The 15,362-nt window shown below is 35.8% G+C and overlaps 1 protein-coding gene across 1 annotated transcript; it reads left to right on the top strand.

Moving 5' to 3' along the window:
• Positions 1 to 1,865: 1,865 nt before the first annotated feature.
• Positions 1,866 to 8,381, top strand: LOC127497145 (uncharacterized protein C1orf232). Its single transcript, XM_051865383.1, has 4 exons — positions 1,866 to 2,310; positions 4,861 to 4,938; positions 5,080 to 5,183; positions 6,381 to 8,381. The coding sequence occupies exons 1-4, from the start codon at positions 2,230 to 2,232 to the stop codon at positions 6,721 to 6,723; spliced, it is 606 nt and encodes a 201-aa protein (XP_051721343.1). The 5' UTR covers positions 1,866 to 2,229; the 3' UTR covers positions 6,724 to 8,381.
• Positions 8,382 to 15,362: the final 6,981 nt, after the last annotated feature.

Raw genomic sequence — 15,362 nt, 5'->3', positions numbered from 1 at the left:
GAAGTCACTTAAGGAACTGAAATGGTTTGAGACTTGAGCTCCAGGTTCAAATATATATCTCCCAGATGTTATGTGTCAATAAATGTAAAAGCTGTGCGTTTATAATCAGTAAACTGAAAAGCTATAAATCGTCCTCCTTTATAAAGTGCTCGGCAACTATGTTCCAAAGGTAAGTGACACCTCAAAAGCATACATTTTTAATAATGTCTGTCTCCATAAATTGCGTTGGATACTTCAGATCAGGTTAACAAGAGGAAACTAATGTGTCAGGTGAAATTACACAACAAACATTATCGTTCGGGTAGCTGGATTGTATGCGCAGGCCCTTATAGTAATTATGAAAGCGCAGGTTAGTGACCCCCTCCTCTGAAAACACACAGAGGTTGAAGGTCAACTTTAAACACCCCTCGTTTTGATCACCGCTGTTTTTAGACTTTTTTTTTTTTTCAGATGTTTGTTTATTGATCTGTGGCCATTAATATTTTCAAATTAATAAGTCGCACAGGTATATTTGTAGCAATAGCCAACAATATGGGTTAAAATTATCGATTTTTCTTTTATTCCAAAAGTCATTAGGATATTAAGTAAAGATCATGTTCCATGAAGATATTTTGTAAATTTCCTACTTTAAATATATCAAAATGTATTTTTGTGAGTGAATATGCATTGCTAAGGATTTCATTTGGACAACTTTAAAGGCGATTTTCTCAATATTTTGATTTTTTTGCACCCTCAGATTCCAGATTTTCAAATAGCTGTATCCACATATTGTCCTGTCCTAAAAAACCATACATCAATGGAAAGCTTATTTATTCAGCTTTCAGATGATGTATAAATCTCAATTTCAAAAAACTGACCCTTATGACTGGTTTTTTTTTTTTTGGTCCAGGGTCACAATTGTTAAACTGTCTTTAATTTGATTTTATTATAGTAAATTCATAGTAAAATAATTGGTGTTATTTTAGTATTATTTATAATTTTTGGCAGTTTTATTAATTTTTAATATTTAAATTTATCTTTAATTTTATTTTAAGTTTTAGGTTTCATAATACTTAGTACCAATTCAAATTTTTTTAAAGTTTTTCATCTAATATTTATATTTCAGCTTTATTTGAATGAATGAAAAGAAAGAAAAGCAAAATGTGTGGATACATTACAGTAATGAAAATTTGGGTAAAATATGTCTTTCAAATAAAGTGAGTTCTGATGCATCCCAGACAGCAGGTAAAAATGCATATAATAAAATGCAACTAACATCATGTATACTTAACCCATCAAGATAAGTAGTCTTATTAGGTTCTGAAAGGGAGGAAAAAACTCTCACCTTATCATTTGTTGTTGACTTCACTTCTGCTGCTGTATGGATTTACAAAACTAAAACACATTTTCTGATAAAGTTTCAATAAACAACATTTTAGTGCTGTTGCGTCACCATTTGATATCCAATGTAAAATCTGAGTCCTAAAATAAAAGCAGTTGAGAACTGCTGCATTTACAGTAATGAGAATTTGGGGAGAATGTGCTTAATTGTCACAATTCTTTTGTTTAAGCTATATTCTCTTTTATTACTTTCATTTCATTTTAGGGTGAAATTTAACCCGTAAAGGTTAAATTTCACTGTAAAGGTTTGTGTTTGTGTTTAAATCCACATGCCTGTTTTGGTGTTTTCAAAGAACAATCATTGAATACTTTGAATAATAATATCATAAAAAGCACATTGTCACAACCAAAGATCTGACCTTACTGGTGTATATATATGTTCATTCTGCAGGGTTAATATTACACGGCCTGCTCTTCTTAAAGCAGCCAACAATGAAGGCTCAACTATTAGCGGAGCTGCTTGAAATATTCAGTAGGAAACCCACACCTGTTTCCAGGTAACCGATGCTGGGCTTCTGAGCCGTGTCACAGTCAGTGTGTGTGTGTGTGTGTGTGTGTGTGTGTGCGCGTTCACCGCTGAAACTGCCTCTTTCATCTACACTGAATTCAAGGACTCGACTAGCAGCCCGAGTTTTTCTTTTCATTCAAAGTGTCAGCATAAAGACGATGAGGAGAAGCTTGTTGTCATTTTGCACTGAAAACTAACTGTCTCTTACAGATGGAACAGGAATATTGTTAGAGATTTAGATCTAAACTAAGGCCGGGAGTTTGTTAATGGTGCCTTAGAGATACCTTGGATTGTTTTATGAATTTTTGCACACATCTGAGGATTTTTTGAAGGTGTCCGTCATGAATCCCATGTGGAAAGTCTACAAGAGTAAAGTCATGAAGACCCTCAACCCAGATATGGAGGAGGATCCGGTGGAAGAGGTACATCCCATAAACAGGCAAAATATGGTTGTCAGATATGGGTAAACAAGCACTCAAATATATTTAGGCCTACATTCAAGATTTGTGTATTTGAATTGCATATAAAATCTCCATCCATTTGGATTACACAGTTTTAACTTAAACAAACTAGTAAACTTAATGTGATGCTTGTTTGTCAGTCATACATCAATGAAACTATGTAAAATGATAGTTTAACTATTTGATTTTATTCACATCATCATATTTACAAAATGCATTTATTCATATATGGCTTAGAATGTGTTAATTGTGAAAACAATTGAATTTATTCGGTTAAAAAGTATAGTCGATTAGTATGAGATTGAAGGAAATTGGATTTATTGAAGACCAATATAAACCTGGATATTGTGTGTTTAAAACACATTACAGAATTCTTACCTGTTTCATTCATGTATGACTGACAAATATGCATCACATTAAGATGAAAGGAATTGAATTTAGGCCTAAATATTGTTGAGTGTGTTTATTTGGTAACCCTTTATTGTAAATAACTGCTGAGTGACTCTGAGTGAATCATCGAACATTTAAATGAGGAAAGAACAACTAAATCCTAAGTTTCAATACCATACAATGGCAAATATTTATTCAGTTTTTCAATGACCGATGGCGAAACTGATATCTAGAAAAGCAGAATTCCCAATAGTGGATAAAATGTCAATATAATACAATTGTATTGGTCCAGTATATCAGTCTATTGCTATACTGGGCCTCTGAGCATGTGATTGCATGAATATGCATGCATGCACTGTAAAAAAGAATTATTGGTTTAACTTAAAAAAGTAAGTTACCTGGTTGCCTTAAAATTTTGAGTTCATTGAAATTTAAAATCTGAGTTAATACAATGAAGGCGATTGGTTTAATCAACAGAAACTCTAAATATTATGTTATCTGAACAATATTAATTATTTAAGTTGATTTGACAAAAGAAAAAAATTTTGTGACAACAAATCATGAAAATAATATTTACAGTGTGCTATCAGTACTCCACTTCAGATTTCTCCCAACTTCACCCCTGAAATAATGTCACAAAATGTTTTAATCAAACATTTTAAGTGCATTGAATGACATCAATATAAAATAAAATAAAAGATCAAATAAGACCCTGCTATATGACTTGCATTAATTATCAGTTTACTATGTTGAGTGGCTAGAGCATGTGTTTTTAAAGAGCTAATGAATGCTTTTCTGAGTTTCAGGATGCATTCAAATATTTGAAATATTTTTTCAAGTATCTGATCAAGGGAAACCTTGACCCACTTTTCAAAGGCCCTGTAACTGGATATGATAGGAACAGGGTGGCATTCCAGTGGTTGATTGGAGACGGATAACATACTCTAGGGTGTGTTGGACTCGTTGGCAGATTCCCCACAGTTCTCGCCTGTCTGTGTGACCTCTCGCTTACCAGTGAACTTGCATAGTTTCCATAGCCTGCTACAACACACAACAATGCCAACAGATTACAGCATCTTATTCAAGATAAACATCGGATGCATGTTTTGATTTTCTTTTGGTGCTGACTCTTTTTATATGCATATAGTAAATGTGTGTAACTTTGACTGGAGTTACAAATTCATTACAGTAATTTAAAATGATATACATTTATTCATTAGAAGGTGGTTTGCTGGTCATGAAGCAGGTTTCCACTGGTCAAGCTGGACTAGTTTGATGGTTTTACAGGAGCAATAATAGTATTATTTGACATGTTTGTTGTAAATCATACTCACATTAAAGTCGGCATGAAACAGAAATTGGAATAATCTTTTCTTCCCTATTGTGACGTATATCCGAATGAAACGGCTTCTCAAACAAGAACAAATTTAAGGCGGGGCTTGATTTTGTCTGTGGGGAACTGATTGGATGGTTGTGGTTTGCTATTGGTGGATCTCATGTGAGTGACAGGTTGCCCCGCCCTCGTCATCAGAGAAGGGATGTTGCTGCAAGAGGGAGGGGAAGTTATTCTGATTAAAGATTACGAGGCACATGAATTGACCAAAATAATGATAAAAAAAAAATAAGAATTGTCAGTTGGTGTATTTTCACTAAACCACAATAGTACATCCATATGTAAGCACTATAAGAAGTGGTAATTGCAATTGTTACTTTAAAGAGATATTTCCAACTGGTTTAACGCATAAAAATTAGTTTTGCTGGTACAAATCAATGTATTTAGGTGGATTCAGTGATGTTAAGTAATATTTTTGACTTGAATAAAACCATTTTGTTTAGTGTACAAATGTTATAATTATGTAATTTCACCCTCTGAAACTAATTTTATCCATTATTTATTTTTACCTCTTACTTACCATTAAGTCACCTTTATTTATACAGCACTTTATACAATACATATTATGTGATAACAGGAAAATGTTTCAATGATGCAAACAGAGTTCATTTCAGCTGTCACTGTTCAGTTCAGTTCTCATCCAGTAGTGTCAGAGCAGTCAGATCAATAATATTTATGAATATTAAGTGTCCCCATTATAACTCTTTGATTAATATTTGTCTCTGAAGGTCAGTGATGCAGCTGAAGATATAACACCCATCCAGGCTGATGAAGGACCCAGTGCAATGACACAGCTCGCCAAGAGAGTAAGCCTGGAAATATATATATATAAGTATATGTATGTATATAGTATATAAATAATAGTATGTCACACTACAGGACACTGTTTGTTAACAGCATATAGACATACTGATGTTTGTTGGATGTGTGATTGTATGTATATTCAGATGCAGGGAGCCGGAGCGAAAGGTTGGAAAAGTGTTTCATCTCTATTCACCAAGGATGATGAACACCAGCTTCTGGAGGCAGAGAACCAGCCGGCAGCAGATCAGTGAGTGTTATGATGCATTTCGTTCAACTCGGAAAGCCAAGTTTCCATCTTCCTACTTGAAAAGCCTGTTTTATTCACTAATTGTTCTGTATTAAAACTGCTTGCAGCAGACAGGGAAAAATATTTACACTGTTACACAAGAGCTAAAAATGGTTAAAAGTCTTACTTTTTTGTGTGATTTGTGCTACTGTTCAAAAGTTGGCACAATTTTTAAAAAACATTTTCAAAGACATTCTTCTGCTCACCGAGGCTGCATTTATTTGATCAAAAATACAGTAGCAGTAAAATTTTGAAATATTATTACAATTTAAAATAACTGCTTTCTATCTGAATATATGTTAAAATGTAATTTATTCCCGCGATTCAAAGCTGAATTTTCAGCATCATTACTCCAGTCTTCAGTGTCACATGATCCTTCAGAAATCATTCTAATATGCTGATTTGCTGCTCAAGAAACATTATTATTATTATCAATGTTGAAAACAGATGCTTCATATTTTTGTTGAAACTGCACTCTAAAAAATACTGGGTTAAAAACAACCCAAGTTGGGTTGAAAATGGACAAACCCAGCAGTTGGGTTAAATGTTTGACCAACGTGCTGGGCAGTTTTATTTAACCCAACTATTGTTTAAAAATGACTATGTGGCTGACTTAAAATGAACCCAAAATAGGTTGGAAAATAAAAATCAGACACATAATTACTAGAGGCAACAATAATAATCAAAAGGTGAATATTTATTAATAAGCAATTTAATAAATGATTATTGTTTAATTGTATTAATTAAACTTATTAATAATTGTTTATTTATTAAACATATTAATAAATGTTAATTTCCAACATATTTTGGGTTCATTTTAAACAAGCAATTCAGTCATTTTTAAACAATAGTTGAGTTAAATAAAACTACCCAGCAGGTTGGGTTAAATATTTGCCCAATATTAAGTATTAATATCTGAAGCATAATTTTTTAGAGTATGTGATACATTTTTTCAGGATTCTTTTATGATTAGAAAGTTCAAAATAACAGCATTTATTTGAAATAAAAATCTTTTGTAACCTTATAAATGCCTTTACCGTCACTTTTGATTTAATGCATCCTCGCTGAACAAAAGGATTAATTTCTTTGTACAGTAGTGGTTATGAATAAATTTAATTGCAAATTGCTAGTACATTGTTTCCTTTATCGTCTCTACAGTCCACTGGCAGTGAAACCGGAGGAGCCTCCACGACCCAACAAGCGCAGCACTGGATTCTGGGATAACTTTGCGACTAAGTGGCACCAAGCAGCTGCGATGAGGCAAGCGGAGGCAGGAGGTGACGGCAGCCAGGAGGTGGAGAACGAGAGCGGGGCGAGAGCCGAAGATTGCGACAACCAGGTCGGGCAGGAGGGCGAGGAGTGCGACGGCGGCGCGGGCAACAGCTTCTCCAAGTACGCCGCACTCGGAGGAGGAAGTGAAGACACACCGGCCTTCAAGTGGAACTTTGTCACCAGCAAACTGGCTGAGCTGAAGACCAAAAGCATGGCCAAGAGCAACTAGCCAACAGCGGTTGTAGAGAACTAGATAAGGGTTATCACAGTTCAGACCACAGGGGCCACAGTGCTTCATATGAGCCTTATCGCGCAGATGTGATCGCATTTCACCCGTTTAAAAGCATCGACCGTGACCGACACTGTGGCCTCTTTTGGCCTGGACTGGTTGGCATTCATGTGGGAACTGCCGGTTATGGGAAACTCACACAAACGTCTGTTATTAAAGGTGATGTGTGTAATTTTAAGTTATAAAATACTGAATCTGAATTTGGAGCAGCAGAAATTGCATGCAAAAACATCAGGAAATATTAAGTATTAATATCTGAAGCATGTAGATAAAAAGTTTATACAAGTTTATATATTTAATAATAAAGTGAGCCTTATTTAACAAGTGAAATCAGTTCCTTACAAGCACAATAATAATGCCCTAGAAACCATTTAAAATCATTATATTCATATAATCATTATTGTTGAGCAGAAATTACACACTTCACTTAAAGCTGCAGTCCATAACTTTTGGCGCTCTAGCGGTTAATAAACAGAACTGCATGCATTTGGTGGAAGAACGTTGTAGCCGGAACTACTTCTCTCTGTTTATGTCTATGTCGAGTCATGCAGGTACTGGGCTACTCCGCAGCGGTACGACCCGAACCAGTCTAAAATAGTCCGAATATAAACACTTATTATAGGTGTACTGTAGTGATTCAAGATAAGACAAAAACACGGTTTGGAAAATGGATTCATGATGTACTTGCTCATTATATAATTTTTGTACATTTTGAACACAAAAAAGTTACGGACAGCAGCTTTAAAAAAAAAAAAAAGAAAAGAAAAGAAACACTAAAACATCAGGGAATGAATGAAGAGAATGAAGCATTAATATTTGAGGCATATAGATGAAACCTTTATTAAAAAAATATTATGTCGAAATGTCAAGTGAAATCAGTTCCCTACAAGCAAGGTCAAGCTCAATAATACCACATAGAAACACCAAAGCAACCAGCCAGAATAGCCTAGTAACACCCTAGCAACGCCTGGCAAACAGCCAGAGCACCCTAGCGACCAACGACTGCAATTAGCCAAGTGATCTAGCAAAGAAAGATGTCATAATGATGTAAATAATAATAAAAAAGTCCTCAGATTTACTTTCATTGATGTATATAATAGGCATAAATCAAGTCCTTATAAGTAATTGAAGTTTAAGCCCAATAATAAAAAGCCTAACATCAAGATGATCTGAAAAATCTCACCTTAAGTAAAGAGTAGCATTGAAATGAATGATTTTGCTTTTTTATATAATGTAGATCATACAATACTTTTTATGTATTGTATATTTAGAAATGCGATTTGTGAAGTTGGGGGTATTTATCATTTAATTTTATTTTTTGGGGTGAAGGTTTACAGAATATGTGTCCGGTGTAGTTCATGCAGTGTTCTGTCTGATTCATAATGTTCCTTATAAATTGTTTTGTGTCTCCAGTTGAAGTCTAATGTGATACGTGTATATGCACAATATCTCAAAGGTGCTTTGTGTCTGCTGTCCTTCCTTGTGTCTCTCCGCCTTTGTTCAAAATTTGCTCTGTTGTCAAAAGTCACATTGATTGATTGATTTTTTTTCTGTTTTGATGTTTTATTTTATGATATAATAAAGTTCTGTTGCAAAAACGTGTTATTATGAGATTTTAATATATTTATGACAGGGATTTGAGAGGGAGGTGGGTTTCCCTGCTACTACCAGTAGTGAACAGCAGGTGTCAGTGCAGGCTATAACAACACCATAGAAAGAAATTGAGTGGGAAAATATTTATCTAGCTCGCTAAAAAGAACCGGTTCAAAAGAACGATTCTCTCACGAACCGAACATCACTAAAGCTAGTTGTTGAGATGGTTTAAACACTATTATATTCTACCAGAAAGCATGTGTTTTATTCATATACTCATAAGGTCTGCACAAAGTCTTTTTGAAGGCCATATAGCCATTTTACAGCTAATTTGACCTGGTCAAACCACCTAAACACCCTACATTGTGGATTTTACTACGTAAAAAATGATAATAAATGTATCGGGCCTCCTTCAAACCATAACATAGGTAAGTAAACAGAATATTTTTATCATTCGGTTTATGACAGCGTTTCCCTAGTTTTATTGTACAAACTAACACCTAGTATTTTGGTGAACACCTAGTTTTATTGTACAAACTAACACCTAGTATTTTGGTGAACACTATGGCAAATATCTAGCAACACATTATGATTTCTCAAATTACTCCATTAGAGGTCAATTGTTGTCTTTGAATCTGAGGCTGATAAAGGCAGATCCATGAGACAGACTTGAACTGCTGTTTTTATTGTCTCACAGTAATATAACCCACTCTAAGCCTGTCATAACATATGGCTTACATAGTTTATGGCCTGCAGGTACGTTTTTCCTCATACAGGTGTTGTGAGAAGAGGTTGCGGCCGTGCACCAATAACTCATTACAGCAGAAAGATAGCTCTAATGAGAACTGAAGTGAAATGAGTTTGGATGTATTGACTTTCAGGTTAAAGGTAGGGTAGGCAATTTCGGAGAGGCTAGCGATAGCACGCTAGCTAGCTTTGAAAGCAGGACGCCTTCATTACGCTCTCCACACACACACACACGCACACGCACACACAAAACTCAGTGGTAAAATGTTTGAATGCATCATGAGAATTTTGGAGTTAAATGTGCTTAATTGTCATGAACATAATGTCAATGCATGCAAAACTTTTTTTATTAGGGCTTCAAGCACGTAGCGTTAAAACCCTATTGTAATTGTTAAAATTTCCAAGGATCAGCATTCTCCCCTAAAAGTGATCGGGCAGACCAAACCGTAAGTCGCAGAGACTTGAAACTTTGAGGGCTGGTAGTACTCACAACTTCTACAATGTAAAAAAGGATCACCCTAATCGGCCTGACGGGGGTGCTACAGCGGTCAAATTTTTGGGTATTTTGGATTTTTTGAAAACCTGCTTTTGTGAACTAGTCCTATGTTTTTGGCCCGATTGGAACCAAACCAGTGCAGCGAGATTCTCCGGAGTCTGATTGTCAGTAATTGTCATAAAAAGTTGAAATTTCAATTCACGGTCCCCAAGGGCCGCCAAAATATTTGAGGTGGGTGGAGCCACTCTTACTAAAATGGCTATAACTCGTGAACGGAATGAGATATTTTCACTAAACTCAGCACACCTATGTAAGAGCTCACTATGTGGTCGGGTGAAAAAGAATGCAGCGACTGGCCACTTGGTGGCGCTATAACAGCAAAAATTATTAAAATGTCTATAACTACTTCACCGTTAGTCCGATTGACTTGAAAATCGGCATGTAGTGTCTTTGTCTGAGGTGCAATGATTGTCTGTGAGGACATTGACGTGCCTCAAAAAACATGGCTGCCATCGGCCAATGAATTTGAGCAGCTTTCAGACAAGGTTAACAGAGAACGATCTGAACGAAACTTGCTGAGCCTGTTTGACTCACGGCCCTAGAGGCCTGTGAGAAATTCAAAAGAAATCGGGCACCGGGTGGTGCCTTCCTGTTTTTCACGTGCGTAAAGGATCGTGTATTGCGGCAGTTTTCGCGCACGCCCACGACATTCGTACCACATTGTAGAACTCCTCATTCTGAGCAACTTTGCCTCTAGGGCCGTCGCTGTCCACTGGATCATTCGTCAAATATTGGAAATTATTTCAAAAATCAACTTTAATAACACCCTAGTCGAACTAGTCCTAGGTTTTTGACTTAACCTCAATAACTGTTAAAAATCTTTATAAACCATAAATTTCCTACGGTAAATTACCTGTATTGGCTGTAAATGGTCTTTTACATCTATAATCTAAGTGATTACATGCTTGCTAAATAAAACATAATACCTTTTTACGCATGTGCTTAAAGGCCTTAATGTGAAACCCGATAATTGCTGCTTGCAGCTACATTTATTTATTTATTATTATTATTTGTATTATTATTAAAAATAAGCTTTTTGGTTTCTGCAAAATATTGCATTTATTGGAATATATGCATTTGTTATTTATCTTTTTGATTTTAGATGAAATGGGCATGCATTACCTTTTCTTTCAGCCTAGAGTTTGTTGATGTCTCGGCCTTTTGTGAGGGAAGACATCACTATGAGTGAAATTATAAGACAACCATAATAAAACACATACCAGCTCAGCCCAGACTTTAGTCATCCACACGTAAAACCGCCCTCTGCTGCAGACAGACATGCCTGCCAGCACCTGTGGGTGACAGCGGCTCGTCTACGAGGGGTCTGTGACTCATCTGTGCAGGCAACAGGTCCATCTGGAAGATCTCTGTCTGAGCAGCACCACACAAACACATGCATATGCCTTTTTACCTTACAAACACAGAGCCGCCTGAGGCCAGGTGTAGTTTCCCATGGTACCAAGACACACACAGACACAAATACAATTACTGCGGAGTACTACGGTGAACAAATGTTAGCTGTGACTGAGGGAAGTGTTGACCTCCTCACCTGCGTTTCTTCTCTGATGTTGCACAATTGCCCATTTGTTGCTGTTGATGTCTGAGTGAAAGGCAACTGGACTAAACACGCAGGTTACTCTTTAGTGGCTTTCCTTTCAAATAAGCTGTAGATGTGATTTTTAGGGAATAGCTGAACGTGGGAAGAAAATGTGTTCATTATTTATGCAGCCTAGCCTGCAGGCCACAGGAGCCTATCCTAAGAAATTCTCAGCTACTTTTTTGCTTGTTCATAGATTTCAAGAGATTACCGGCTCTTTCATCCCCCCACATAATATACAAGCATAAAGATTACAGAAATTTTAGAACAGAATCAAAGTGCTGGGAAAAGAAAAGGCCCTAAGGTGCATAGTATTTTCCCATGAATCAAAAATCATTTGAGATTTTCATATAAAAAATAAAGTAAATTTAAAAGGGAAAATGGGTTCTGAGAATGAATTTTGAGCAAATTTTAATATTATTACATGGACTAAAGGCCCATTCACACCAGGAATGATAAAAGTATGTTAAAAATAACATTGTTTATTTTAAGCATGTGCTGCAGTTTTGATGTCTGTCGCTTTAAATGTTCGAACTCTTAAAGCAGTATGGATTCTGATTGGCTGTCAATATTTTTATCGTTTATCAGCTGTAAAAGATCGATCGTCCAGCGTTATTGTTTCTCTTTTCCGTTATCGTTACAGTTGTGGTGTGGACTCTATTCTTTTACATTTAGAACGATTTTTAGAACTATATATTTATCGTTATAGTTATCCTTGGTGTAAACGAGCCTTAAGACTATTGCTGCCTTCACGTTCTGTCAGAAATTTGTTAATAGAGTACCTCAGAGATGACGTGTTTTTGTAGGCCAACCCGGAATTTAGCGGCGCACGGGTTCCCTCGATCGAAAGCCTATGCATTTATCCCATAGACTTTTGGAAAATCGTAAAAAATAAGCTCTGTGTTTAACAAAGGGTTATGACACTTACACGTTTTGTCTATCAAGATAATCTTTACAAGTTAACACAACATTTAGACATTTCGAAGCCTAAATAAAGTCGTCAGATATAAAAAGCTAACAGTAGGCTATAAACGGACTACAGCACACCATGGTCGTGGATCAACTTCACCACCGCCAAGCTTCCTCAAACTTTATTTAAAAAACAACTTTATTTAAAAACATGCTCACTGATTATGATCTGCGCTGTGTATGAATACTTATCCACTTTTTCATGAGAAATGCTGTCCAAATGTCCTGTTTGTCATGATGACGCCTAAAGTCCCCGTCAAAGGAAGTAGTCCCTTTTAGCAATTTGTTAGCAAACACCGTTTTTAAGACACAATAAAGGTTTAAAAAAATCACAAGCGGGTTATAACTGGTGTGTTTTATGTCATAGATCAAAACGTGAAAATATTTAGAGGCTTTGTTAACCACAGACCTTATTTCAGACGATTTAGCAAAAACCCATTCAAAAAACCCATTGACTTCGGGGCGATGGAACCGGAAGTCCTAAAATGCTAACTCACTTCCGGGTTTTGCATACAAAAACACGTCATCCCTGAGGAACTCTATTCCTACTTCTGAAATTGTGATTACGAGCTCATTGCATTCAAGTTTCTAAATGGGAGGGCTTTCATATGCAATTTTTATCTAGGAAACTTGTATTTACAATAATTCCGAGATAACAGGAAGGCAGCATAAGTTATTTACATAGGCCTAAATGAAGAGAGGAAAGTTATAGACTGAAGAACAAATTGTGAAAGTGAGAACTGGCAAAAACGTGTCCTAAAAAAACTCTAAGCCTTTGCTTCTCTGGAAAATGTGACCTAGTTACATGCAAGGGAGCGACAACGTTTCAAATTGATTTCTCGGTATGTTGTTATTAGTCAATTTTACTGTCATGGATGTCAGGCTCAGGATGCCGCTTGATGGGAAGTGAAGGGAATCATGGGAGGCCAGCTTTTTTTCCCATGACACTCATTCACAAATCAATATTGATTTTTGCATTGCCCATGAACATGAATATTGATGTGCTTTTATACTTACATGTGCGCTTAGACCTGAAACGTGGAAAATGTCAGTGTTGTTTTTGTTAACTAAAACTATAACTAAATCTAAAACTATTAAAAATCATTTTCAGTCATTAAAATAAAACTTAAATAAAATAAAATTTTATAGGATGAAAGACTCAAGCTTAAAAAAAAACAAACAAAACTTAGAAATGTTGCCAGAAACTGAAATAAATAGGTTTGAGCTGAAGAACTAAAATTACTAAAACTAAAACAAAAATAAATTGAAGGTATATTAAAAATTCAAAATATTTCTAAATGCTGTAATAGTATATAAATAATAATAAATAAAAAAAAGCCTTTTTTAAGATTTACGCATTTTTAGTTAATAGTAAAATTCCATCAAATTGAATTGAATAATCCTTATGTAAAAAAAATGTAAGGATTATTCAATTATTCAATTAAAATATGAAAGGATTATTGTATTTATGGAATTCAATTCATTTAATTGAATGGAATATTACTATTAATTGAAATGCGTAAATCTTTAAAAAAAAAAAAGGGTTAAAAATGTTTTTGAGTGTGGAACGTGAACACATGCTTAAAGCTATGAGATTCTGTGCATCATCGTGAATTGTGTTTCATTTTCTGCATTACCTGAGGGGGCGCTATAGTGAGCTTTAAAGTAAACTCTCTTCTTCTATAGTCTGTTTTCTTTTACAGGTCAATTACTGTCATATCAGAACAACACTAGAACAGGAGAATCTTGCTGATGGCATTTGCATGCTTGTGCAAAGTATGTTCACGGCCTTACATGTGACCATTGTTTCTTCATGCGCTAGTGTAGTGAGCAGGTACAGAAAATGTTGTCCTGCCCATTTTGTTGTGTGTTTGTTTATTGTATATCAGGATGAGAGTGTGTCTTTGACCCTTCTCCCCACTGCTTCAAATCCATGCTGGTGTCCGTTTACTGTTTCTACAGCTGTTTGGGATGTTGTCTTTACTTTGCACCCGTGCTGCCAATATAGCTTCAAATCCCCTTCCCCCTATTTCCTACAATCCTTTAAGGCCTGTCTAGAGTCAAAATGAGACCTAGTAGCTTGGGTCTTACTAGTGACTAGAGTAGGGTGGCCATTTCTATAACACCAAAAAGGAGGAGGATAAAGGACAGGATAAAACTGAAAAATAATCCCAAACCAGAGACAGAAATAAGCTTTTCTTATTATAGAAGGGCTGATACCAATCAAATGAAATCAGTATAACCAAAATTGATCTTTGTACTGCAGAGGTGGCACAGAAGCTGCATTTAAAGTGGCATTTAGGTGTATTTACACAGACTGTTTAATGCAGCTCAGAGATGTCATGAATGCATTTACACTGCAATTACATTTGCATAAATGTTTTATGTTTTAAATATAAAGTATATTGAATATAGAACTATGAAATGATACTTTAAATATAAAAATTAAAGCCACCAGTAGGTGCCGACAAGTCACTGTCATTATGAGCGAGTCAAGGGCTGCGTCAAATCGCATACTCTCATAAGTAGATACTAATTTTGAATAAGTACTTACTTTGTGAGCGCTAAAAAAGTATGTGCTAATGTGTGTAGTATGAACATAATCCAAACGCATGTTGTCATTATCATGTGACCTACTAGCGACGGTTGCGTCGCTTCACTGCCATTCACAAATCCTCTCCCGTGGCCTCGTGGGATAGTAAAGTGTCCATCGTATGCGCACTTCAGAGTCTCGCCGGAAGTAGTAGGTCATCCGGGTACTTTTTGCCTACTCTGTGAATTCGGACACACTTCTTTTGTCACATACTGTTTTTCACCAACTATATAGTAGGGAAGTGTGCAATTTCGGATGCAGCCACTAATTTACTCATTTAACCGATTCGTTTGATTGAGATTCATTTAGGAATGAGGCATGTTATGAATGGCTTATGGAATCATTGACTCAGTCGCTCAAAAACGCTGAATCATTCAGGAAAGAAACACCACTGTTTGTTGATTGGAGACGCAACGGTTCTGTTGCGGATTTGTTTGGAAGTATTCTAAATGCACAATCTAAATGTATGTCATTTACTTAAAGGGGACTTAAAGGGGACCTATAATGCCCCTTTTACAAGATGT

This window comes from Ctenopharyngodon idella, chromosome 16 (assembly GCF_019924925.1).
Source record: "Ctenopharyngodon idella isolate HZGC_01 chromosome 16, HZGC01, whole genome shotgun sequence".
Classification (NCBI taxonomy): Eukaryota; Metazoa; Chordata; class Actinopteri; order Cypriniformes; family Xenocyprididae; genus Ctenopharyngodon; species Ctenopharyngodon idella.
The sequence above is the reverse complement of the archived record's forward strand: the minus strand, read 5'-3'. Positions and strand labels throughout refer to the sequence as shown.

Bases quoted from the DNA above. Each gene is read 5' to 3' on its own strand.
- LOC127497145 (XM_051865383.1), top strand. From the start codon at position 2,230: ATGAATCCCATGTGGAAAGTCTACAAGAGTAAAGTCATGAAGACCCTC. The intron at 2,311-4,860 runs GTACATCCCATA...TTGTCTCTGAAG, and splicing joins AGGAGGATCCGGTGGAAGAG to GTCAGTGATGCAGCTGAAGA. The intron at 4,939-5,079 runs GTAAGCCTGGAA...ATGTATATTCAG, and splicing joins TGACACAGCTCGCCAAGAGA to ATGCAGGGAGCCGGAGCGAA.